Here is a 26,989-nt window from a genome sequence, read left to right on the forward strand (position 1 = left end):
CAGCCAATGACTCTGTATACATTATCTAATTTAATCTTTCCAACAGCCCTCTGAGGTAGTGTATTTATCCCTTTTATAGATGAAGAAAGTGAGGCTTAGAGACCTGAAGTTAATGTGAGCTAAACTGAGCCTCTTAATTAGCAAGACCTGCTGAGTTTGCCTTATAAATTTCTCTCAGAATCCAGCCCCTCCTCACTGTAAATTGCACAGAGAATATTTAAACCCAGATTGGCTTGACTCCAAAATGTCTGATTTCATCACATTGCATTTAGTTAGCTAAGTTCTGGGAGCTCCTTAAGGGCAGGATCTGGGTCCTGTTCATCTCAGTACCCCAAACCTGGAAATTAGCGCTCAGGTGTTGGCTGGAAGTTAGAGGCACTTAACTTTTGACTTACGACGAAGAAGGGGAGCATTACACCCACTTGCCCTAGGAGGTAGTAAGCACCGTGCTTACCAGTTTGAAATACTTAGTCTGCCCAAGTTTAGATCTCAGTATCTCAACAGCATCACCTACTAGCTCCGGGATTTGGAACAGGTGATTCAATCTGCCTAAACCTCAGTTTCTCAAAATGGTAGTCATCACAACACATGGCTGCTTCACACATGGTGAAATGAGATCCGCATGTACAGTCATTGCTATGATGAGGACTTCCTAAACGGTCATTATCAGCATTTGTCTATGCAGTCCACTCTTTATCATCAAGCCCACCCAGAGAAGACACTGGACCCTACAGAAGATGGGAGTCATCTAGGGACACTTGCCTGTGCACCCCTAGCACACACCACTGCGTGTTCACAACTTCTTTTTTCAACAGTGGAGACCACATGAAAAGTCCCATCTTTGCCTTCATAGTGGGACATGAGCTCCCCTGGCATTTTCCGTGGCAGCTCATGAATCCATCTGGCCATGCAGAGGTGAGGGTGCTGTACCCAGTAGTCTCATTTCCACTTCAAGAATTTTCTTTTCCCAGTGAAACATCTTGCAAATATTGGTCTAATCTCCTTTCCTGTCATGGCAGGGCAAACACGCACACACACCTGTCTAGCCAGGCTTCTGGAATCTCACTCTGGATTGCCTTATGGTGGCTGGGAAGGGCAACAGGCTCCGGAGAGCCAGGAAAAATAGGGTAAAACCAGAGAGGGTTGTGGACAGAAGTATGAGTTGGGGACAGACAGCCTGATGGCAGATACTCTCAGGGGCCAGCTAACTTTGGCCAACTGGGCAGCTATCCAGAAGTCTCAGCTTTCTGTGAGAGCCTCCGAGAAAACCACATACTTCTCCTTGGGGTTCTTGATATTGCATTAAGTTCCACCATCATGGCCATGTCTGAGTTACATTTTCGATACTATTTAATATTCATATATCTCACAGGCTCTTCGTTATTAATTCCATCTCTTCATCCGGCTTCTCTAGACTTTTCCCAACCCAAGTTTCCTAGTCATCTCCCCAAGATTCACGGCATTGTGTATATTGTGTCTACTGGAAACAAAAAACCCAAAAAACAGAACTACTATATATTGTGCTGGACGCATTATAGTTACTATCTCACTCACATCTTACAAAAGCCCCATTAGGTGGAACTATCATTGACGCCATTTTTTTGATAACACAACTGAGGTTCAGACATTAAATTACTCACCCAAAGTAATGGCTGGTGAATGGCGGCAGTCAGATTCAGACTTAATCAGGTTCAGACCACAGCCCCAGCACATTGGGAAGTTTAATTTTCTGCATCTGTTGAGCTAAATTTTTCTTCAGGTTGGGTCAAGACAATGGAAAGCTACAGCAATGAGGTGACTCAGCAAAAGCCTGGGACCTAGGGTTCAAGAAAGGGTATAAATGAGAGGAATTTAGAGCAGGGCTTGGCACGTGGCAATGCTATAGACTGAATGTTTGTGTTCCACCCCCCTCCCCAGAAAAATGTATATGTTGAAACGTAATCCCCAATGTGATGGTATTTGGAGGTGGGGCCTTTGAGAGGTAATTAGGTCATGAGGGTGGAGCCCTCGTGAATGGGATTAGTGCCCTTACAAAGGATACCTCAGAGAGCTCCCTCTCCCCTTTCACCAGGTGAGGATACACGGAGAAGGCTACCATCTATGAACTAAGAAGAGCGCTCTCACCAGACACCAAATCGGCTGGCGCCTTGATCTTGGACTTGCCAACTTCCAGAACTGTGAGAAACAAAATTATGTTGTCTTATAAGTCACCTAATCTGTGGTATTCTTTTATACTACAACTGACTAAAACATGCAGTTGACACGCATAGGCAAGCACTCAATGAATAGTGACTATTACTTTTCTTTTTTCCTTCTGTAAGATACTGGTTCTTCTCTGAATATACTATCCCTGGGCGGAGAAGACTCGTCAACACTGCAGGGAGAATTTATTCAGCCGAACACCACCTAGGTCCTTGCAGAAACATAAATCCAATAATAATACGGTTCTTTGAAAGAGCACCTTTGAGCTTAGATTGTTGGAAACTGAGCAGATCTCTAGGCACCTGGGTCTTTTGCAAGAATGCCCTGCTTTGTTTCCCATGTGGATTAAAGTCCTGGACAGGGGAAGAATAACTTCAGTATGTAGAGTTTTAGGAAGCAGACTGTTGACCTCATCAGCACTCATCAATACTGAGAAGCAGGCAAATTCTTCACTGCTTGACTTTACTTACATTTAGTATCTTTTTTCTCTCTGAATCTCCATAGTACCCTCCTCTCTTCTCTTTAAGACTTGTCATCCTTGCATCATGAAATACCTGACCTACATCCCACTTCCTCCACTCAGCTAGCTTCTGTGACTTAATGCCAGGATATGAGGGATCTATAATGCCTCTCGGTACTCATTACCCTCCCAGGTAATACACTGGAAGCTGGTCAATGGACATTTAAAAGATTTCAAAGGTGGACTGTCTCCCCCATGTCCACAGGATCCAAACTACCATTACCTCTTGCCTGGAAAATGATAATAGTCACCCTTTTGGGGAGCTTCCTCCACCTGTAGCTGGAATGGTTTTTCCTAAAGAGCAAGTTGACTATTTCGTTCGTCTGTTAACATTCTGCAGTGGCTCTCAGCTACTTCAAATACTGTCAAGCTTTTTGTCCAAGGCTTCCGAAGCTCTGCCTAGCTCCCAGCCTTACTTCTTGCTACTTCCTACTTCAATCTCTATTCTCAATGAAAGTGCTTTCATTTCAGTCCTTCAATGAATTATGTTATCTCTTATCTCTGGGCTTTTGCTCATGTTGTCCTGTCTGTCTGGAGAAAATCTCACCATCCTGAATTCACTCTGTCTGCCTTATTCCTCCCGATCTTTTGTGCTTAGGTGTCACTTTTTCAAGAAAGCATTTTATGACCCCTCCAGTTTGTCTAACGACCCAACAATGAGTTCAAAGAACCTCCATTCTTCCCCTATTACAGCCTGAAATCACCAGATGGCTTCTCTATAATTGCCATTGGCTGGTAAGTTCCCCAAGACCAGGGAGCTTCTCTGTCTTTAGTTCCATGCCCAATGCCTAGCATATAACAGGTAATGAATAAACATTTGTTGAGTGAATAACCAGAGGTCCACCATTGGTAAGAAACACTACCCAAGCAGAAAGAGAGACAATAGGAATTTTTAATGCATGGAAAGTCCTGCAGGGACTCTGGGCAGACCCACAGGTAGCAGGAAGACGCAGGGGTCCTGCAAATTCAATAACATCTGAAAAAAAAAGAAAAAAAAGTCCTAAAGACCCAAGCTTCCTCACTGCAACAATCCTAGGGGCCTCCTTTCTCACGCTGAAGAAGTCCAATTGTCTCCCCACTGGTCTCCTCCAGGGGTCCATGGCAGGAAGGAAGCCGAGTGTGGCAGCAGGAAGGAAGAAGAGGAAAGGCCGCTTGGTCTCCACCTGAAAGCTCCTGCCTCGGAATTGACCACCATCCATAAGAAAAAGTTTAAAAAGGAGAGACTTTGATAGTCAAATAATATCTTAGAAAAAATAAAAGAGCAAAATGGATAATTCCAGTGGTTACAAAGTTCTCTGTTGGCTATCCACAAGAGAAAGAGTTTGCTTTGGCCTTGCTGGCAAGCCTCATTTTGCCAAGCCCATCCTCAGCTGTCCCCCAGCCCACCCAGGTCCCTGGATCCAGGAGAGTGCTGCGCCCCCTCCCACGTAGCGTCTCTGTGCTCACGGAGGGCGGTGCCCTCCCTCACCGGCCCTTGGACTCCCCATACGTGTTTCGGGCCATGGACACCATCTTCTCCTCGCACGTGATTTTGGTGTCCTTGAGGATGCTGTACCACACCATCCCCGCAGGCCGAACCTCCTCACTGCGGCAGAAAAGGTAGGGCACGGTGTCCACGCGGCTCTGGATGTAGGTGCTACGCAGGAGGCTGGAGCAGTGGCTGCTCACCCTCTCCAGACGCCTCAGGATCAGGTGGGCCTTCCTGAAAGGTGGGAGGAGACAGTGATGAAGGAAGGAGCCCAGACCAAGGGTCCGGCCTTTGAGGGGCCGGTAAAGGTCAACCGACAAATGGGAACTTCTTGTCCCAATAATCTCCTATTCATTCCTGATCTGAAGAAGGCCCTTGCCTCTCCCTACTCAAAGCATCCATTTAAAGATCACCTGAGAACCTGTCCTCTTCGACCGTGCGATGTGTAAAAACTGAAAAAGAGGTATGCCCTTTGCCCCAGCATTTTCACTTCTAAGATATGAGAGTCCTAGGATTGATAACGTCATCAGCCTTGGGACTCCGACCAAGTAAAAATGATTACAGTAACGATAAACAACAATAACAAATAACAATTAAAATTTATTGATACGTAACATGTACTAGAAATTCGGAAAGTGCTTACATACATTTTAAAAATTTTATTTAATCTTTACAACAGCCCAAACACATCGTTCTTTCCACTCTCACGTGATAAGTGCAAAGCCCAAGGCTCAGAGAAATGTTATTACTCAACCAAGGTAAAAACGTCAAGTTGACCATTAGAACTGGGCATTTGGATCTAGACCTCAACACCCACAAGTCACTCTCTATTTGCTTCCGTGCTTCTCTAGTTCTCTCGGACTCTTTGCTCACAGTCCGGCAATTTGGAAATCTCATGTTAAAGCATTAGCACCCAGGTGCCCAAATCAGAACTTCTCTTATCTCATTTTTCTGATCTTTAAAATAGTGATGATGGTCTTACCTTCCTAAGTCAGTTGTGAGTAACGATGAGAAATGCCCAAAGCCTGGCACAGAAGAAGCTCCCCGTAAATAACAGCTACTGTTATAATAAAGAATTGTTCCACTAATGTCTCAGGATCAAGGTCACACTGAGCACTAGGCTAGGCAAGAATCTCTGTGTACTATGGCAATCATCATTAGTCACTTAGCTAGAGCCTTCTGTCCGGTGCCACAGAGAAGATCCCGGAGGCAATCCGATGGCTGGAGGGAAAATGAAAGCTAGCAAGGGACTTCGAGATCACGGAGTCTGGGGTTTCTCAAGGCAGGACGATTGCGTTTGGGCTGGATAATTCTCTGTTGTGGGTGTTATCACGTAGGAAGTCCAGCAGCATCCCTGGGCCTCTGTGCACCACATGCTAATAGCACCCCCACCCCCGTCACGACAATAAAATTGTCTCCAGACATTGCTAAATGTCCTCTGGGGAGCAAAGTCAGCCGAGCTGAGAACCAATGACCTCGTCTGATCTACTCCCATGAAAGATGTGGCAACAGGCTTAGAGAAGGAAAGGAATGTCCTTTTCCTGGGTCATACCACGTGTCAGCGTCGCTTTCAATGTGTCTGTCTCCATGCGGAATCTACTTTTCTCTACATCTCAGCATCTTCACTCTGCCAAGGCGTCCTGAGAGGCTAAACGACAGGTCTCTCCTGCTGTCCTCTCCATGCCCCTTGGAGAGCCCAGGAGGTAGGGCGGTTTATGACAACAGACCCCACAAACGGGAGACTGTGTTACACACCTGTGTGGCGGCAGGAGAAGGGCCGGGCTTATGTGTGTATATGTTTTGTGGGCACAATTTATGAGGTGCCTTTCCAAAAGTCCTCTTTGTATAGTTCCCCACTTGGGGGGAATATTTCCTGAGGCACCAAGAATTTCCTAGCTTCTTAATTCAAGTTGAGTTGCCGCTCTACCCACAGTCCTCGCTCCCCTCCAGCGGGCGCCTGATGAGTTTATTTCTCACCCCTCCTCATTTGAGTTCTTGCTCTGCTCCTTAACAGCCACATGTCCTTGGGAAACTTACTTAACGTTTCAAACACTGCTTGAAAAATTGGGCTGCTGGAAAGTTAAAGGGGATAAAGTCATTGGTTGCTCATTGACTGAGCATGTGTTATGTGACTGAGCTCTCCACCCAGTGCATAAAGACAGACAAATTAAAAGTTACCACAGAGGTGGCAAGAGCAATGATAAAAGGAGGCATGGGACCTATGGGAAAACAGGAAGGTGCCCAGGTAGCATTGGGGACATCCAAGAAGACATGCTAGGGGGAGGGGAACTTGTGTTGAGTCTCATAAATGAGTAGCAGTCAGGTAATGGGCAAAGACATAATAGGAGACATACGTAATGACCCAGAGATAGGGGACTGTACAGAGGTTCTGAGAATTAATGGCTGGAATCCAGTGTGCAAGTGGGAACATAGTGGGAAGCCAGAGGTGGCTGGGGCCAGGCCACTGAAGATTAGAAACTGGGAGTATAAGGTAACGGTGTACCATACAGGCTCTAGAGCCTCACTGCTTGGTTCAAATCCTGGCCCAGCCACTTATGAGTTCTGTGATTCTGACAGAATTATTTAACCTGTTGTGCCTCAGTTTCCTTACTCATAAAATGGGAATAATAACTGTACTGTATCTACCCCAAAGTGTGGTTTTCAGAATCAAAAAGCACTAATGAATCTCAATAAAGCACTAACAAGCCCTCAATAAATGTTATCTATGACTATCATTATTGTATGAGGGTACATAGGGGAATTATCGAAGGCTTTTGAGTAGCAAAGTAACAGGTTCAGAGCTGGAGGGTTCAAAACCATTTCTTGGCTTCCTTGAGGAGACTCGAACTGGGAGAAGGCAAGACTGGCAGCAAGAAACCAGGCCGAGACCACATCCAGGTGTTAAGTGTTTCCGATCATCATTCTTAGGGGTGCTGGTTTGCATTTTCTCTCTGTGCTTTTCAAAAGCTACTTACTTTTTCCATTTCCTCATTTATGAAAGGGGAAAGACATGTGGCCACCTCATAGAGTTACAGTGAGGATTACATACGTTACATACATGTAAAGCTCTTAGGACGGTGTTTGGCACACAGTAGGCATCTCATCATCACCACCACCACAAATACTATCATCATTTGTTAGATTTCAGCCTTGAGCATCTTTATAAGCCAATGGTGGGAGACAGACAGACAAAAATAACCTCTAATTTAGGGGCAGAGTGCTGGGTTGAAGCACATGCTGGGTTCTATGGGGATGTACAAAGAGGACACCTGATCATTAGTTTGGGGCTCAGAGAAATCTTGAGGACGTAACATCTAAGCTAGGTCTTCAATGATTAAACCAATTTTGAAGTAGCTGGGGAAGCAGAGGGAATAGCTCCTCCAAAGTTAGACTAGAGACAACATAAACCATCAACTGTTGGAAATGGTCAGTGTAAAGAATGGGTAAATGACCAGTCAGTTTGGCAGAGATTAGACCATCCAGAATTGTCTAAGCCACAGTGAAGTATTTTATTTGTGGGGCAATGGCGAGTCACTGTCTGATCCACACAATCACGAAAATAATCTACAAACACAAATTAGATTGGAAAGGGCAATTTCTCCAACAGGTCCAAACACTTTGTCTTCACAGGCCCGGACACTTCCTCCAAGAGAATCCTGGAATGCAACTGGACCAAGCCTCCTTTGTATGGACAGGGAAACTGAGGTTTGGAAGCGAGAAAACAGTCTGCGTGAAGGAACTAGTTACAAAGGCAAAGCTAGAACCAGAGCTCCTCATTGTATAGCGTTGAGATGAAATATTTGGCTCTGAAGATTCAAATTTTAGCTTCATAACTCAGTGCCTATGTGGATCATGAGCGAGTTCTTCAAATCCACTCTTAGTTACCGCACCAGTAAAATGGGAACAATAACAGTGGTTGGGGGGAAGATCAGACAACCTGGGTAATTTGCTTAGTTCTCACTAAATTTTAGCCGAGATTCAGAATTGCATATGATAAGAGAAAGCACATAGGCAGCAGAGCACATTAGGGCAAGTCATTTCTCCTCTATGAGCCTCAGTTTCCTCATTTGTAAAATGGAACAGAGATGTAAGACTGTTATTAGGCTGCAATGAAATGACTGCCATAGGGACCCAGCACAGGAATATGTACATAATAGGCACGACACCAATGTCAGTTTGCTTAACTGTCCCCAGCTTTTTGCACCATATACAAAGCCTCAACACCTTGGTTTGCATTGAGACAACAAAGATAGGAGAATTCAGAGGGTAAAGCCATGGAGAGAAGGACTGGGGGTGCTCAAAGATTGGAGAGAAGGTGGGGGGAGGTGAGAGACCAAAGGCGGAAGTGATGGGTAATAAATTGCAGGTAGTGGAGAACCATCAATTTAAGGCTGGGCATGCTCCAAGCTTTCCCTGGAGGGAGAGATCGTAGGTCAGTGTGACCACTTTTCACAAAAACCGGAAATGAAATCTGCCTCATTGAAGACAGGACTCAAGCCTGTTGGGATAGAAAGGAAGAGAGGAAGGAGGGACAGCACACATTAATTTATGGTTGTATTAGCAGGCGAGATTGAGACTGGGATTACTTGTGAAGGAGTCAGGGGCTGGGGTCGAATGTTACTTTGCAGGGAATTGTAGAACCTTTGACCAACTCTTCTATTCCCAGCACTATTACCCAATCAGCTGTTGACACAGTTATCGGACAGAGACCTAATTTCCAGGGGGACCTTGGGATGGAGAGAAAGAGAAGAGGCCATAAGGAAACATTCCTATTGGCCTCTCTCCCTCTTCCCTGCCTCCCTGAGTTGAGCTTAAATGTCTCTGTGCTAGCTGACCTCCAGCTCCATGAGAGTCAAGGGCATGACGTGGTTGCAGAAAACTGGAATACAACCCCCAGGAGTGCAGAGGGCAGATTAGGGAAGTCAGGACTTTTTTCAGGCCACATCTGGAGAACCACGGTCACTTCTGGTAAGAGCGACCTAGGGAAACTGCAGCCAGATCATGATGCTGAAGGTCATCTCCAAAGCAAGTCTTCAGAGGAAGTGCTGAAAGCATGAATGGAATGTCCACTGAAGGGGGTATTTAGGCAAATGCTTATATTGTTCCAGTAACTGAACACAGGAGATGGGAAAAACTGAGCGTCCGGGATGATAATGACTAGAATTGACTGAGTACCTACTATGTGCCAGAAGCCTCTGCCACATCATCTTACATATAATTCTCACCACCATTCTAAAGTGTGTACTTTATTTCCAGTCTTCAGATGGTAAAAATGAGCCTGAGGCTGGTCATATGATTTGACTCGGGTTCACAGAGTGAGAGAACAGGATCTCAGATCTCTGCTACAAGGCACCCAAGTGCAACTGACCAAGCCAAATTGACAGAAGGTAAAGTTTGACTCAATATAATAAAAAAAAACTCAACACGAGAGTCCTGGATATGTAGAATGAGTCCTTCCATATCTCCAGTGGGCTCTGCCTCACTGGAGATGACCAAATCCAGAGGTTTGTCTTAGTCTATTCGGGGGGCTGCTCTAACAAAATACCACACAGATGGGGTGGCTTATAAACAAGAAAAATTATTTTCTTACAATTCTGGAGGCTGGGAAGTCCAAGACCATGGGACTGGCAGATACAGTGTGGTGGTTGGTGAGGGCCCGCTGCCTGGTTCATAGACAGCACTTTCTCACTGTGTCCTTACGTAGTGAAAGCGGCAAAGGAGCTCATTTTTAAGAGCACTAATCCCAGTCATGAGGGTTCCACCATCATGACCTAGTCACCTCCCAATGGCCCCACCTCCTAATACCATCACATTGGGGATTAGGCTTTAACATATGAATTTTGGGGGGACACAAACATTTAGACCATAGCAGAGTCTAATGGTAGTGGGGGTTGGAGCAGAGTTTTGTTGTTTTTGTTTATATGTTTTTAATCTAAAAGGAATCCGGGTTTGATTCACAGAGAAATACCATCTGCAGAGCATCTGAGTAGCACTTCAAATCAGGACCTGCTGTGACACAACTGCCAAAGCACTGAGCTCCTGAGACGAGAGACCCACATTCATTGAGGTCTATTCATGTTTCGAAATCATGCTAAAATTTCATCTTCAGGAGGTCTTTCGGATCTTCGCAGCTCTCATAAGTCATGTTTTTCACTTTGCTGCTGAAGCATTTTGTCTATTTCTCTGTTGAGACTCATAGTACATTCTCCCTTAGTTGTACACATATATTGGGAGGCAACGTGTTAAAATGGACTGGACACTGGTTTGCTATCAGAAGACAATGTTTTGCATCTGGGTTCTGACACTTATTAGCTGTGTAACCTTGAACAATTTACTTGGCTCCACTGACTCTCTGTTGCTTAAACGACAAAGTCAGTTGTTCACATGAAATGATATAAATGACTGGGCCCATAATAGGTGCTCAATTAATATTTCCCACCTGATTCCTAGTGTACAGTTCCCCGGGTGTCCTGATTGTACAAGAAGGGTGAATTGACTTGAACTGAGGAAATTCTTCATCCTTACCTTTCAAAATATAGCAATTCTCTAGCAGGGGTTGATAAAGGGAATTAAATGTCATAAGAGAATTATGTGGACCTTAGAAAATAACCAGGCAAGTGGGCAAAATGTTTATACAGATTTGCTTATAATAGCAAAGAAGTTGGAAGAAACCTAGTTGGTCTTTAACAGAGGACTAAATTCATATACTAGCATAGTAAAGGGCCCTTCAAAAAGACACCATGCTTCCATGCACATCCATGGGAAAAGTCTTGCACTGTTTGGTGTCAACAGTCAGATAATAGAACCTAGTGTGTATACCTGTTACACAAGCAGAGTTGGTGGCGATGGAGCTGTGGTTTAGATGTGAACTTATCCTTAAGCCTGTTCCCGTTTCCCTATTCACATCCATGTTTCTACACACGTATCTATATCTGGAAAGATATGTGCACACTGTTAACGATTTTATCTCTGGGACGGGGATAGAGGGTTCAGTGGTGCAAATTTCTCACTTTCCATTGTATGTAACATTCATCATTTGAATGTTAGAGAATGAGCAAGAATTATCTTTAGAACAAAATGCAGTAAAGGTCTTTCCACTTTGAAAACATGTTTCTGTACACGTATATTTTGAAGCTGGGGAGATGGGTCTGTGCAATGAAACCCAGTAGTTCACTGGCATTGATCCCCATCAAATGTAACCTCAGACCACCCCCACTCAACAGAAAACCGGAAGGCCAGGTACCGCCCCTGTATATATATCCTCACCACTAGGTTTGAAATGTGAAAATATTTACATTGGGCTTTGTCTCCTCCTAATTCTCTTATAATTGTCACCCCAATAAACTTTAATGAAAATAAAAAGAAAGAAACCATGAGACTTTCCCAAGAATCCGTTCCTAAACTGATGGTAAGGATGATTTGCATCTCAACTAACTCAAAATGATTTCAGTTTGGAACTAATAGAGATTTCAGGACAATAACCAATTTTGCGATACTATCCGTGGGGAAACTGATCTATGCGACATTTGTTCAAGGTCACAGTGTGTGTTGTTTGTATTTATCCATTCTAAGACATCTTCAGTTATAAGAGAGGACACTGATTTAATAACCGCTTATCAAGAGAAAAGAATACAACACTTAATGCGCACATCCCGTGTGCATAATACATCCTGATTTCAGAAATATCAAAATATGCTAAAAAAAAATTTGAAAAGTGCATCTGACATTATAAGAATATGGCCCTGGAAGCCTGAGTTTGCTCTTCTCCCCAATGCCCTAGAAATTCCAAGAGATTTTATTCCAAGATATCTAAGGAAGGAGCTCATGTAATCTTGGACCGAAAGAATGTACAGTGACAACCCAGGCTTGACTATTTTCACTAAGGACGCAGTAACTATATTCATAGAATGTGCCAGCTCCTCAGATGGGCAAAGCTTCCTGTCTGATTATGTTAAGAAAGATGCCAGGCTGAACTGAGCCTGTGATTATTTCTGTGATCTAGTAGCAATGTCTGCCATGGGAGCAAGAGGGGTATATATATATATATACCATTCCTAGTCTAGACAGATCAATTCCACTGAAACAAAACCTCTTCAAGTGCTTACTCTCTTCTCCCTACTCTACCATTGTAGCGAAATATAACTGAGCGGACTGAGAAGCCCAAGAATGGTCACGGATGTTCTGACGAGAGAAAATTCTGGTTCCTGGCTACCTATGAGCTCAGTTTTTCAAGTATCCTAATAGGAACCACATGGCTGGGACAGCTGGGTGCCAGCAAGTCTTCTCTGAGCAGCTGTTTGAAGTAACCTGTCGTTGCCACGGGAACCAGGCTCTGGAGGACATTGGCCTGATAGATTTATTAGGCAGAGGTAAGAGATGCTCTTTTGTCACTAAATTTTATGGCGGTACGTGACCATAGATCCTGGGATTTGGTGATGACAGACAAGAGAATCCCATTCGAGCTCATCCCATGGTATGAACCCTCAGGATGCTCCTGGGAAATGCTCTTACCAGCCTAGCCACCCTAGGTCCCTGAGAAACAGGACGTGCTGGGTTGGAGGTGAAAGGACGTCCATGGTGTGCCTGTTCTCTGGTCTCCATGACGTTCAGGGCTTGCTGGTTTCTTGGTTTCCTGCAGGAAGTGACCTGGAAATCCAGTCTTTTTATGTAATAAACGAGGCCCAGAATGGGATGAAATTTGTGCCAGGTCACACAGTATGCGGGTCCAAAGCCAGGACATGAACCGGAGACTCCTGGCTCCAGGCCAATCTGACTCTGTCTCCTTTACACTTTGAGGTTCTGCACACTATCTAACCTTTGAGAGGCATGACGCATTTGCCCAAATTGCTTCTTTGTTTAAAACCTTTACACAGCTGCAGAGAGAAAGAACAAACTCCAGAACGGGAGCCATCATGATGTGGCCTCTGCTGAACTCTCCAGCCTTGTTTTTTTTTAACGTTTCCCTCTCACCTTGAACTCTCTGCCCCAGTGAGATTTGTACATCTTGACTGAAGTATATTCTCTTGCCAGGCCCTCTCTTGTCTTTGCACTGGTTGCTCCTTCTGAGGAGAATACTCTCCATCTTCAACCTGGAGGACGCCTATCCATCCTTTAATTCTAAGCATGCACTTCACTTTCTTCTCCAGAAATTCTCCTTTGAGTTCCGGGTCTGGATGAGTTGCACCAGCTCTCGGCATCCAGAACTTTCTCATTCAAAGTGTGCTTTTGGACCAGAACCTTTGGCATCACCTAAGAGCTTGCTGGAAACGCAGAATCTCAGACCCATCCCAGACCACTAAGTGGATCTGACTTTTAATAAGCCCCCCGGTGATTCTCAGGCACATTAACATACTCCCCAACCTCTTTGTATCACATGCTTCTTGTGCCATGTTACACTGCAACTACCTGCTGACTGGTTTTTTTCTCACTAGATGCTGAGTCTTGTAAAGGCAGGGGCTGTCTTCTTCACTCAGGTATTTGCAGCCTACAGCACAGCATCCAGCACATAGTAAGCGCATTAAATGCATCAATGAATCAATAAATTAATGAAGTGAAGTCTCATCATGTCTCTCACTATTTGCAAGGAAAATGGAGTTTTTAGAATGCTATGTTGTTTTTTTATTTGTTTTTGTTGTTGTTGTTTTTAGCTACAAAGACCTCAGAGTTCATGGAACTCAGTTGTTTCCCACTGTGATCTACAGATCCTTGATAGCTCAGCGAGACCTATGGGACCCCTGGTATTGGAGGGGAGTTGAAGAGGAGACCCGGCAGGTGAGGCTCCAAACCACCCACTGTAGCTTCTCCCAGAGCAACTCTGTAGTCATCTGGTCCACACATCCACTCACCCCATTATCCAATTATTCAACAAGTAATGATTTAGTGCCTACTTATAAGAGTGAATAGGACATAAAGGATCATTAGCTGTAACATAAACTGACATTGTAGTGGGGAAGAGAGATGACACATAAGTAAAGACATGTGCAATATAGGCTACTAAAACTAGTAGGTGCAGTGCAGAAAATTAAAACATGAGGAGGTGATAGAGGGAAAGAGCGAAACATTAAGGCTATTCTACGGAGATGACATTCCAGTTAAGACCTGGGTTCTACGTAAGATTTGTTTGGGAAACAAATTGTTCACAGCTGAAATATATATGTAACTACCACTGTACTAGCTCATCTGATCATTTTATAGGAGACTGAAGGCCAGAGAGAAACAGTGTCCAAGATTCTTCAGTGAGTGTATCAGCAGTGCCAGGAAGAATTGGGACGCATCTGCCTTGATTCCTGCTGACATGCCAGTGTGGGATGTTGGAGGAATGTCAGATGCCCTCCAGAGACTGGAAAGACCAAAGGAGGAGGAAGCTGTGGTGGGGATTGGCAGACAGTGGCTGGTGACTAGTTGGCCAGAGGTTAGCGGGTTATCACAGTCCATTACTGGGTGGGCCATCCAGTGGGCGGCCAGGCGGCCTTTCCCGAAGATTTATGTCCTGGAGGGTCATAAAGGATCCCAAAAGATTATAAGGACAAAGTCAGAAAGGGAGCTCTGGTTTAGCTTCCACACAAACTGCCCGAGCCCTGGGGGAAAGCTCCGTATAGTGGAATGCCTTTCCCTGTCCATGGGCAACATGGCAGCTTTCATCTGGGGCTCTGTGCTTCTGCCTGTCTGTCTGCCCTCCTTAAGCTTTTATCTAAAGAAGCTTCCTTTCATGTGAAAGGAAGAAAGTTACAGTCCAGGACCCAATAAAACAGATAACCAACCCAGGAGGCCATCTCTTTCTTTATTCCTTGACCAAGCCCTCATTTCTTTCCTTGAGGGCCTCAAATTCTTGGAGGGTTATTGCAAGTGTTGTAAGGGCTTAGGGCGAGAGCTCAGGGCACAACCAGGCTCCACAAAAAACAAACAAAAAACGGTGCCACTCTGGGCAGCTTGTTGAACCCCACTGGGCCTCCAATGCCTTATCATTTATAAAATGGGGAGGATACCCTACTTTGTCCAACTTACAGGGCAATTTTAAAGCTGTTTAAAGTACAACGTGTTGCTCATTAGGTATTTCAGGAACTCATGCAATTCTCTCCCATGACACGGACACTATCCTGGCCTAGAACCACAATGGAGAGACCACATAGTCCCTCCTGATTCTCACAACAGCCTCCAGGGCCTCTCTGCTGCCCTCCTGGGTGCAGACGGAAGGGGGGATCTTTCTCTCTTCAAGATCTGATAATATCCCCCCTCTCCCCCCTGGTGAAAAACACTTGAAAAACTTCCCATTACCCTGGGGAGATAATCCAAACTCTTTAACCCTACTTAGCTGGCATTCAGGGCTGGCCCCTGCTGACCTGCCCTTCTTATCTTTTACCATCCCTGCTGTCACACTCTTTGCTCCAACTACATGGGGATTCTTTCAGTGCCTCTATACAGTGTTTACCGACGTGGAGGAGTTCCCTTGGGCAGAGGAAAAGAGTTTAGGGGGCAGCAATATGATCATAGACCCAATATTAAACAACAATGACTCACGCTGAGAAAAGCAGCTAGATTCCCTTTTGCATTCTCTTGCCTTCCACCAGATTACTTAAAAAAAAAAAAAAAAAAAAAGTTTTGGTTTGGGGCTGTGTCTTTAGTACTCTAACACTTGCTCGTCTCCCTTTTTAAAGGGAGAGCTTTGGGTTCTGCAGCAATTGAACAACATTTTAATTTTAAGTTCATTTCATTTCATTTTTTGCATTGTGTTGATTGTTTAGGTGTAATTTTCTATCGAAGTTAGATGGTGAGACATTTCTCTTTATAATACAGTGCATTCTTTTCAAACAAATTTTCAATAAGAAGTGAATCTAAGAAAGAACTATCAGATGAAAAAAGTATATATAGTATGGTGATATGGAGGAAATCATAAATGTTACAGGCAAACAACCAAAATTTGAGAGAGTTTAAAACTCTGGTTTAATGAAACATTATCTCCTCTGGCATTTCCCCAGGCAAGTCCCTCTGCTCAAAACTCTCCCATCTTCCTCTCCCTCCACTTGCATGACACCTACTCATCCTTTCGGTCTCAATCTCAGCTCTCTGGGAAGCCTTCACTGGGTTACCTACACCAGGGGTCCCCGCTTTGCCGCCACAAAGAGCCCTATTCTTCTGTTATCATGACACTCACTACTCCTATTCTTTGCAATTGCTTGTTTCATTACCTGCAACATTAAACTATGTCCACGTAGGGCTCACTTCTGCCTCTTCACTGCTGCATGGTCTCAACCAGCATGCAGAAGGTGTTACTAAGTACGTGCTGAATAAGTAAGCGAATGAATGACTGCTGCTAGGTGCAAGGCATGAAATCATATACTATTTTATTAAGCTTCAGATGATATCATCTCTGTCTTAGTTATGGCTGAGTCCTCCGTGGCACCTACAACAATAGTTTGCATAGTTAACTGCTGGTGACAAACAGCATGCCTTAATACATGTTGAATTTATGAATGCATTTAGTCATGGTCACTATTGGACTTCATTCCAGAAAAACTCAGATTTCTTATGGAAGAGTGGGAAGAGCCCTGGGTGAGGGGCCATGACCCTCCCACTGTGCCCCTCCGTGATTTGGTTAGGACACATCCCCTCAAGAAGCCTACGGTTTCCATCTCTAAAACTGGAAGCGGAAATTGAGCAAGAGTGTGATTGATTGAAAGAGTGATGTGTCTCTGTGATCTGACATTTCAGGACTCCAAGAAGCTAAAATGCCAAGATTCTTTCTTTCTCCTTGCCCATTTCTCATCTTTAGCCCTGACATGACTAAGGTGACTACCACCGTTATCGATTTGAAAAAGCCCATTCTCAGCCGATGGGGAACAGGGCTCAGTAAAGTCAAATGGAAGTGGGAGTAATTTACCCCTCCACTCACTCTCACATGCTCATACCTGGGCCCCAGCTCATCTTCACTCCTCCAGACAAAGTCGCCGAACTTCTCGTAGTGAGAGTTGTAATGGTGCTGAACGCGGAACAGCATCGAGGCGGAGACCTCCATCAGCGTGTTGTAGGCGGTCTGCTGTTCCTTTCCACTCGTGTACCCATTGTACAGATTGTAGATCTTGTCAGCTATCTCTGAGGGGGAAGAAGTGCAGACACAGATCACTGGACAGTAAGAAAAGGTGAAGATGGAAACATGTCTTGGAACAAGGAAGGCACATTTGCACCGGAGTTCACTTGCATGGTCTTTGGGGGCAGAAAAACGTAATTCCATTCTGCATATCTCATTGACTAGCTGTGTTTAGTTTTCCTATCTATTAACTGTCTCTTCTGTCTATTTCCTGCCTATTCTGAGATGCCTTGAGAGGACGAAATTAAAAAGTATATGTAAAGTACTTGTCACAGGGCCTGGCACAAAGTTACTCTCATAATTGTAAGCTTAATTATTCACATAAGTTTTGTGTCCACGGTTTAATATAAATTTTCAAACAAGTGCAGAGGCTTAAGTAAGTTGTGTTGGAATCATCGCAACAGTCTCCTTCTATCTCCCCTCTGTCATATTTCCAACATGTTTTTGTGATCATGTCTGAGAGGTCTTCCTTCAAAAATCTTTTCAAAGAAAATCCAGACACTTTGTGCCCTTCACACGCCTTCAGCCACTCCTACAGTCAGGGAAACTGAAATTCATCATGGCTGCGCTCCTGAGTAAAAAGCACATTTATTTTTTTCATCTTTGATGACTCTGGTCAAAACTTACATATGTCCTCAAGTCAACAACAGTTGCCTCTAGGAGCATCTGGGAGACTTGGGGTCAGGATGAGAGGAGCATTTAATTTGTACGACTTTCTACTGTGACTTTTATTGTTTTTAAACTTTTTTTAAACCATGTGCATGTGTCATTTTAAAATAATAATAATAAGTTATCAGGAAGATGCCTCAAATCCCCTTGCCTTTGAAACTCAATAGCTCACCATCTCCTCTTGTCTACTAGCATAAAACACACTTATTATCCAGCTTATGACTGAGCCTTTTGTAGAAAAGTCCGTCTGTCCCTCTGGAATGTGAACTCCTAAAAGGCAGAGACTGTATCTCTTCTGTGTTGCTTTACCATGCCGTTGCCAGTCCTGATGTAAAGACTGCATCTACACATCGCCCATGAACAAAGTGCAAGGCGGATCTGATGGAATGGTTCTGTGTTTTTCAGGTGTTCTGTCTGATTTGACAACTTCATGGACCAAGGGCAGCAAAACAGGTTTAATCTTGCTCATTAAACTCTTGACTGAGAGTCCCTGACTGTAGCTCTATGCTGAGAATCCAGAGGCCATCCCTGAGCTGTAGATGAAAGTGTGCTGTGATCAGCTAATGATGTCTGCACGGGTGTGGCAAGGTGCAGTGGTCTCCTGGGTGCCACCAATTTGCCAGCTCCAGTGTACACTGAAGTGAAAGAAAGTGGGATTGTTCTCTAAGAAGTCTAGGCCAAGGGCCAGGATACAGTTGTGGGCTCTGGCCCTCCATCATTCCTTGCCTCTAAGGCAAAACTTGGAGAAACTCTATAAAAGAGGAGCAAGTCTTTCCACTGGCAAAGGCATCGCTGGCCATTCTCGATGTCCTTCATGCCTTTGATTACTTGAGCTCTGCGTTCCTGCTTCCCCCTCAGTCCCTTCACTATCTTCGTTAACACCACTATGTGTGGGGCATGGGAAAAGGGTGGTGTTTCGTGACTATTGGGTGCAGCACTTAGACACAACATGGGAGTTACCTGGGAAGTGAAGAAATGCGTCACCTACCTTCTGCCTTATTGTCATCTACCAGCGGACAAGCTGTTCTCAGGGTCACCGTGCTGACCTCCGAGTGCCTCCCTCGTGTATCCACAGCATACAGAGTGAACCTGTAGCACGGCAAGAAAACAGAGCCCTGGGCTGTGAGTTCAGAGAAGGCCCTGGCCAGTCAACACAAGGAGGAACGAAAACTCATCGCGAAGTAGTGGTGGAGAACACTCAGGCTGCAGGGAAATGACTTGGAAAACAGAATGATAATTACAAAGCATTTACTGAGCACCAACTGTCTCCTGGGCATTTTCCACTTAATCTCTTAATTTATAGGTAAGCAAGCCTAGACAGCTGGGATATTATCACCTACATTTCACTAATGAGAAAACTGAGACTTAGGCTGTGTTTCCACGGCCTCATAGATAGTTACTGAGGAACAGAGCAGCCTCGCTGCAGGGCTTGAGAAGTGAACCTCAGTGCTGTCCTGTAGCTCTGGGTATACTCACTTACATATTATGCCATTCACTTATTTAACAAATACTTAATGAGGCTTCACTATGTTCCAGGAATTATTTTAGGTGCTAAGGTTATAAAGATGAGCAAGAGAGTCGAGGTCTCTGCTCACATAAAGCTAATGACACAGTAAACAAAATATTAGATAATGGTAAATGTGAAAAATGATACAATAGGATAATGTTAAAAAGACTAATGTAGAGGGGGGTGGGGGTGCTTTCGACAGGTTTGTTCATGGAGAGAAAGTTTGAGCTGAGAACTGAATAATGAGAAGGAACTGCTTATGGGAGGAACACCTGGGGGCATAGCCTTCCAGACAGGGACAGCAGTAAGTGCAAAGGTCCTGAGGAGAGAGAGGGACCTGGGACTCTTGGAGGAACAGGCAGCTGGTGTGGCTGTAGCAAAATGAGATGTGGTGGAAGGTTGAGTGGGGCCGTTGTGTGCCATGACAGGGAATCTTGGAGTTATTTTAGGTACAAGGTATGCCCTACCTTTCTGTGGTGTCACCTAAAGCTCCGTGCTGTGCTGTGGGGGAGAGACAGCCAGAGTGGCATTAGAAGGGGAGACTTGAGAATCCACAAACCTGGTGGATTCAGCTCTGATCGAGGGCACAGAATTCTGTCCAGAGCACGCACTATCCTCTGGCCTACCTGGAGAAGGGTCTCTGACCCTTCATACCCCAGGTCTCTAAGCTCTGTGTTGGAACAAAGCCTAAGGAGTGAGTAAGGAAGACTTCCAAGAAGAGGTGGGCCTTGAAGTTCAGGCGCAGTCTGAAGAGAAGAGTTGAGCATCTGAATGTCTCGTCTTTGTCAGGCCTTCTTCTTTCATCAGTCTTCAAGGATAACGGCCGTAGTGTAGAGTGGGGGAGAGGGGTGCCTGGGTCAAGTAGAAGAAACAGCAGTCCCAGGGGCCCTATTTCCTTTCCTGTTTCCCCAACACCTCAGCTCACCTCATGTTATAAAATGGGCATGACAGTATAATTTCTAAGTTTCAGAATGGTGGGTCCTGATCGCCTGCACATATTAGGCCCTTAATAAATATGAGTTAGTTGTACAAATTAATTAATATATACTAAGACCTTAATATGTGTCAAGCACTGAGCTGAGCAATTTTACCTGCATCATAACTATTAATTCCCCCAAAGAATCCTAGATAGCTACTATTACTGTCTTTATCTTATATGAGGCTCAGAGAGGGGAGGCAGCTTGCCCAGAACCACACAGCAACGCCTGGGACTGGCAATTTAAGTCGAGGTTTGTCTGACTCCAAAGCCCATTAATTTAAAATCTGTCAGCTACTGTCTCCTGGCCAAAGGTCTGTGGACATCAGCTCTGTACAAATATAATCCCATTAGGTACACTTGCCTACTTCCAACTATTTTGAGATAGTGCCATTCCGTATGTTTTTCTAATCTTAGGAAAACCTGCTCAAACAACGAACCTTATTATCTCCATCTTCCAGAAGAGAAAACTGAAGATCAGAAAATCAGGCAATTTGTCCAAAGGCACAGAGTTAGATAATGAAAAGAGTCGAAACTTGTACCACGGTTTGTCTCACTCTGAAACCCACACCTTTTGCTCGCAGCTGCCATTTGTTGCTCCATTTCTACCGCTCACTGGCTTAGCGGGTCTGAACATGAGTGTCTACACAGGCCGTCCCATCTTGGATACCTCATCCCCTGATGCTTCAAAGGTTGTTTTTACACAAGGCACCAGGAAACTTCTTGGTACAAGGGTAACAGTAAGCAGAAGCCAGGATCTTTCTGGAGAAAAGACCCTTTGTCTTTGTGTGTGTGTGTGTGTGTGTGTGTGTGTGTGTGTGTAAAACTCTCCTTAAAAATAAACAATTTCTCTTTTAAAGAATTGGTAAAGGTACTTACCTCATGCCAAGAATGTTTCTAACTTATTCCTTGACACTGATTCTGAGTTTCACTGTAATTAAGACAACACAGTAGTACCATCCTGTCTTTTCCTCCTCGGTTGAAATAACAAGCAATAGGAAGTTGATATTCTTGGCGCACAAAAGAATTCATCAATCGGTCATGCCGGGTCTGTGTTTGTGATGCCACGAGCCCGGCTGGCAACAAGCCCCATAACCACATATGCTCCACATTCTTTGTTGCTATGGGACAAATGCCACGAGGCCCATGACAGAGCCATGGAGACACCTTCTATCAGTGCAGGAATGTCAGCAGTGAGCTGTTGCTCTGTCCTGCTGCAAAGGGGACTTTGGGGAAGGGTCAGACCAGGAACCGGTCACCCAGAGCTCTGCTGGCATGTTGTGAGGAAGCAGAAGGAGCCTTGTGCCCAGTGGGCATTCATTGAAACGTTGGTTCTGGTGCTCACTAGCTGTGTGACCTTGGGCTAGTTGATTGTCCTCTCTGATCCTCAGTGTCCCCATAAGTGAAACAGGAAAAACAAGTCCCTCCTTGCAGGATTGTCAGTTCAAGTTCAGGGACCAAACACCCGGCACACTTCCTGAGTGTAATGATAGCCATGGTAACCATCTAATGAGTGTTCACAGGTGTTGTTGGGTCATTCACCTGCATTATTCATTCCAGTTAACCTTCACACTAGATGAGTTGGGTACTATGATTGTTTGCATCTTACCAATAAGCACATTGGTTCCAAAGACGTCAAGTAATTGACTTATTATTACATATCATGTAAGTGGCTGCAGGGGACCAGAACTTAAGACTGCCTGAATGCAAAAATTATGTTTGTAACCACATTGTACAATACAACAGTCTCCCTTATCTGTGGGCCCCATTCTGTGACCCTCAGTGGATGCTTGAAACCATAGATCGTACCGAACACTATACATACAAAGGTTTTTTTCTCCTATACATACACACCTATAATATGATCTTCTAGGCAAATTCATGGATAGATTTGTTCCTACCACAGATCTTAGCAACCTCAATGTACAATTTTTTTTCTTTCCGTATTAAGTCAAGAACTTGTACCTTTTGACTTAATGGAAGCACCTTATGGCTTCTATTTGGCGTCTCCAAATTGCCAGCATCACCGCTCTGGGCTTTGGGGCTACTATGAAGTGAAATAAGCATGACTAGAACACAAGCGCTGCGAAGCCACAGCAGTCGATCTGCTCATCAAGACAGCTACTACGTGACGAACGGGCGGGAAGCGCCTACAGCCTCAGGTCAGTGCGGACACATGTGAAACATACGTGATGTACAACAGGAGTTACGATTGGGAAGTCTTGCTCAGGGATTGAAAGCAAGATCACAAAGAAACTCCAGGATGTGAGAATAAGCAAGTGGCAAAGTGGGGAGGTAAGGACAGCACTGGGTGACACTGTGTAAGCACTTTCTACCCCACACAACCACGCATCTAGAATGTGGCAGAGGCAGGACCCAAACCCAGCCTGCAGCTCCTAAAGCGTGCATACTTCAGCGTGGGTACAGCTATATCCCCGGCATTTAACATGGTACTAGGTATAGCGTGGGCACTCATTAACTATTTGAGCGAATGAGTGAACTCGAGTGTATCACGTCTTATTTTTCAATTTCAGTTTCTGAGCCAACAAAATGGGGATAATTGTAGAGACAGGGCATGGCTGTGTCAAGGGTTTCATGGACTGACGCATGAGAAGTGGCTTGTAAGTTGCAGATTTGATAAAGGCCATATAAAGAGCACTTATTTGTGCAAGAGGACACATGTTGAAAGTGCTTTCTTGGAGTGGAAGAGAAGGAGATATATTTCAACTGAGAGAAACATGAAAGGCTCCTGTGAATGAAGTATGTGAATGAGCCTGAACACATGAGGAAGTGGCTTTTTCTTTTTTTAAACACTGCTTTCCCATTGGCTACGTAGGTTTCCATGATGCTCCTGTAGGACATTTCCTCCACTGAGAGGCTCCAGGGTTACTTCTCTGCTTAGCCAAGCAGCATGAAGAACGGCATGCTGGGAAGAAGTAGATTTAGGTTTTCAAGTTATAAAAACCTGGGCAGAATCCTTGCTTTCCCCAGTTGCTGGCTGAGCATTCCTTGGGAACTCACTTCACTTTCTCTGAGCCTTAGCCTCTGCACTTGTAAAATAGGGTGAAATTATCCATATCTCACAAGTTGGGGATCAGGACTCAATGATATAATGATTGGAACAGGTCTGGTTTAATCAATCTTTGCTCTGTAAAAGGTAGCTTCCATTTGTGTTATTAGAGTATCCAGACCTGTCAGTGGAGGCCTCAGGATGGAGGAGGCCCCAGGCCACCCTGCCAGTGGGGGCGGAGAGGTAGAGAAAGAGGAAGATGTCAACCTCACAGGCCTGGGTCAAAAGTCACAAGGCCATACACTTTCTGCCTGTCTCAGCTGTAATTGTAGAACTGTTCCAGAGACACATCTGAAAGCTGTTAGGGGACCGGGCAGGGCCTGGAGGGGAGGAAAGTGGCAGCCCTGATGTGGAGAAAGAAGAGAGGAAGAGAGAGGGCGAGACTGAGAAGCAGACCCCTGTAGACACCCATGGAGCAGAGTGGAAAAAAGAGAGGGAGAGATTGAGAGAGGGTACAGTCAGAGCTCTGTGTTTCTCAGGGGATCAAGCAGGGTACCAGCTATCTTCTGCTCAGTTCTTTCATCCTTTCTTTGCCCATCGAGGCAGGCTGAGATCCACTGATAATTTGAACTAGGACTCCCGAGCCACCACCAAACTCCACATTCTCATGTCACAGGTGGGAACCCGAGGCCCAGAGAGGAAAGAGACTTTGCACAAGGACCCACTGCCAATAAGTTCGGAGTAAAGACACTGATTTTCTGACTCCTCCTCCAGTGCCTTTTCTAGACACTACCTTGTTCCTTATACAGCTGGCAAACTTAGGTCCAACTGCATCTATGGGGTACTTTTATTGTTAGAAAGGTATCGCCAAGGATGAAGTGGGATGGGCTCTTTAGGAACCTGGAGCTCCAGGCTCAAACTCTTGCTATTTCTTCTTCTGACCTTGTTTCAGGGGAGAGAACACTGGCTAAGGTGGCTGAAAACCTGAGTCCACATCCCAGCTTATCTCTAGACAGTGGGCTGTGAGATCTTGGATGCCTAAAGCAATATGGTCTTAGAGTATTGGGAGTTCAGTGTGTGGGGAAGTGCCTTGGGATTGACTACTGAAATACAAAGTATTTTTAAATGTTTCCTTGAGGGTCATTCATCAGACAGGACTCTATCATTGAGCCTCGAATGAACTCTGGCCACAGATGCAGCATCGTTTACCAATCTGCTTCCTACTCTGTTTCATAGTAGGACCATATCCATCTGTTAACGATTCCAGAACATGGATTCCACATTTTGGCCTTTGTGTGAGCTGTACCCTCTGTCTGGATCACCCCTCCCCTTCTTCACATGACCCTCTCCACCTTGTTCTTAGAGCATCAATCAAACCTCACCTCCTCCAGGAAGCCTTTCTCCCTACAAGGTGCCCTGTCACAGCACATGTCACATGATTAGGTCAGTGCCCATACATTTCTCTCTTGCCACCATGAGTATGTAAATGTCTTCAGAACCAGAATATGGCTCTGCCCATCTCTAGTCACCTACATCTGGTGCTCAGCCACCTAAATTGTGGAGCCAGGCAAATACTTTCCCAAGTGAATGAATGACTGAACGAAGGACTCAATCAACTAAGAAGCAGTAGTTCCTTTGTCTGGAAATCAGTGTCTTTACCTGTAAACTGAACAAAAGGCGATTCGATTGAAGGATTATTACAGGAGATGAAAGAATGCAATGGCTAAAGCATGGCTCTGGAATTAGGCAATTTGGTTGTAAATTCTGTCTCTCCACGCATTGGCTGTATGAGGCTTTGCCTCAATTTACTCACCTATAAAATAGGCATCATAACATTGAAACCCACTGTGTAGGGTCATTGTTAGGGTAAAAGAGATGGGGTATGGAAGTGCTCAGTCACCGTGACACCTGGCCTGTGATATCCATGACAGAGCGCTGTGGGTATTGTTCTCAATAGCATCTTCATTACGCCATTGCCCAGGGCTCTGCCTCCCGCCCCCCACCCACGGTAAGTTGTCCTTGTGGAGATTGGAGGAGGGTAGGTAGAGAGGAAGCTGTTGTTGGTCCCATCCAAGACCCCCAGACCCCTCGCAGCAGGGGTGAGAGAATGAAACTGAGAAGTTAATTGGCGGTGAGAGCTTCTCACGGATCTGACAGGGGGTAAGAGCAGGGACAAAGCCCCAGAGGCCCAGCTCAGGACCAGGTCCCCAAGAGCACCGGAGAATGCGTTTGAAGTCTCCAGGCCAACGCCTGCTCTTCCCCAGCCGGCACATGATTTAGGCATTCAGGGGAGGCAAAAGTCTCCTCGCTGATTTGAAGGGAAACAGATGTTTCCAGGCCAGAGGCCCTGGTCTTGTAAAATGCTCCTTTCCCCCACGCAGCTTTGGCAAACAACTTCCCGTCGGTTCGCCACCCCCTCCTTCTGACAAGCGTCACTCCCCTCCCTGCCATTCCCAGCACAATGTGGCAGTTGGGGGCGGTGGGAAAACCACCAAGTCCCACCTCAGCTCTGGGTCTCAGCAGCTGGATGGCCAGGGACACGCTTCTCTGGGTCTCAGTCCCCCACCCCACCCCATCTCTGTAGAGAGAGAGAACTGAACCAAGGTCACCTCTCACGGATAGTCTATATCTGATATTCTAGGGACTGGGGATTTTTCCCTCTGAAAGAGATGGTGCTATCCATTCCAGATCTTTCTCCACTGGAGTGGATGGCAAAGAGCACGGGCTTGCCTATCAGACTGTTCTGGGTTTAAATCTCGACTCCATCAGCGACTGGGCAAGTGGCACATTAACCACTGGGCCTTGGTTTCCTTATCTGTAAAGTGGGGACAATGGTTCCATTGCATGCATGGGGTTGTGAGAATTAAATCAGAATTCAATCCTTCCACTCTTATTTTGGGTTTCTTATGAGCAAAACTGAGTCCCTTCCCTCTTTCCTTGGCCTATCCATGGTGTACAGAACAGTCTGGACTCACAGCAGGTGTGCAGTGATGTTTGTAATTGATTGTTGGCAGGAGGACTTGCTAGACACCCGGCAATCCAAAGACTCGGGGTGTTAATCCAGCTCTGCTGGAGGAGCAAAGCAAGCATTATTGTTTCATGACCACAGGGAAGCAGGGCGTGGCGTGCTTAGAACAGTCTTTGGAGCCTCAATAGCGGAGTTCAAATGCTGGTTCTACAACCTACTAAGTTATGACCTTGAGCAAGTTCATTAATCTCTCTGTTCTTCAGTGTTTCTTGTCTTTAATCCGTGGCTAATACTCTTACCACCTTCAAAGGGCTGTTGGGGGAATAAAGTACTCAAACAGAACCTGGCCCATGGTAAGTGCTAAGTAAGCATTTACCGTTATTCAATGGTGTATGTGTTTACATTATCAATTTATTCTATCATGATTTTAAAATGAGCCCCCCCCCCCCCAGTCCCAATTCCTTGACATTGCTCCCATTGACAGGCGGGGGTTCTACGTCCCTTCACCTTGAATGTGGGAAGGTTCAAGAGTATGTTGACTCACAGAGCCCAGCGGAAGAGACGCTGAGTGACTTTTGAATCTGA

At 45.2% G+C, this 26,989-nt stretch overlaps 1 protein-coding gene across 4 annotated transcripts in view; it reads right to left on the reverse strand.

Annotated features, from left to right (window-relative positions):
* Positions 1-3,596: 3,596 nt before the first annotated feature.
* The window catches only part of ASTN2 (astrotactin 2), an 839,920-nt gene continuing 816,527 nt past the window's right edge, over positions 3,597-26,989 (reverse strand). For all 4 annotated transcript variants that reach the window (XM_074330925.1, XM_074330926.1, XM_019731189.2 and 1 more), the window contains 3 exons: positions 18,932-19,032; positions 17,096-17,279; positions 3,597-4,424 (listed from right to left, as the gene is read on the reverse strand). In XM_074330925.1, coding sequence (XP_074187026.1) covers positions 4,187-4,424; positions 17,096-17,279; positions 18,932-19,032 — 523 coding nt within the window. In that variant the 3' untranslated portion in view covers positions 3,597-4,186. The remainder of the gene's footprint in view (positions 4,425-17,095; positions 17,280-18,931; positions 19,033-26,989) is intronic.

This window comes from Rhinolophus sinicus, linkage group LG04 (genome assembly GCF_036562045.2).
Source record: "Rhinolophus sinicus isolate RSC01 linkage group LG04, ASM3656204v1, whole genome shotgun sequence".
NCBI classification, from domain to species: domain Eukaryota; kingdom Metazoa; phylum Chordata; class Mammalia; order Chiroptera; family Rhinolophidae; genus Rhinolophus; species Rhinolophus sinicus.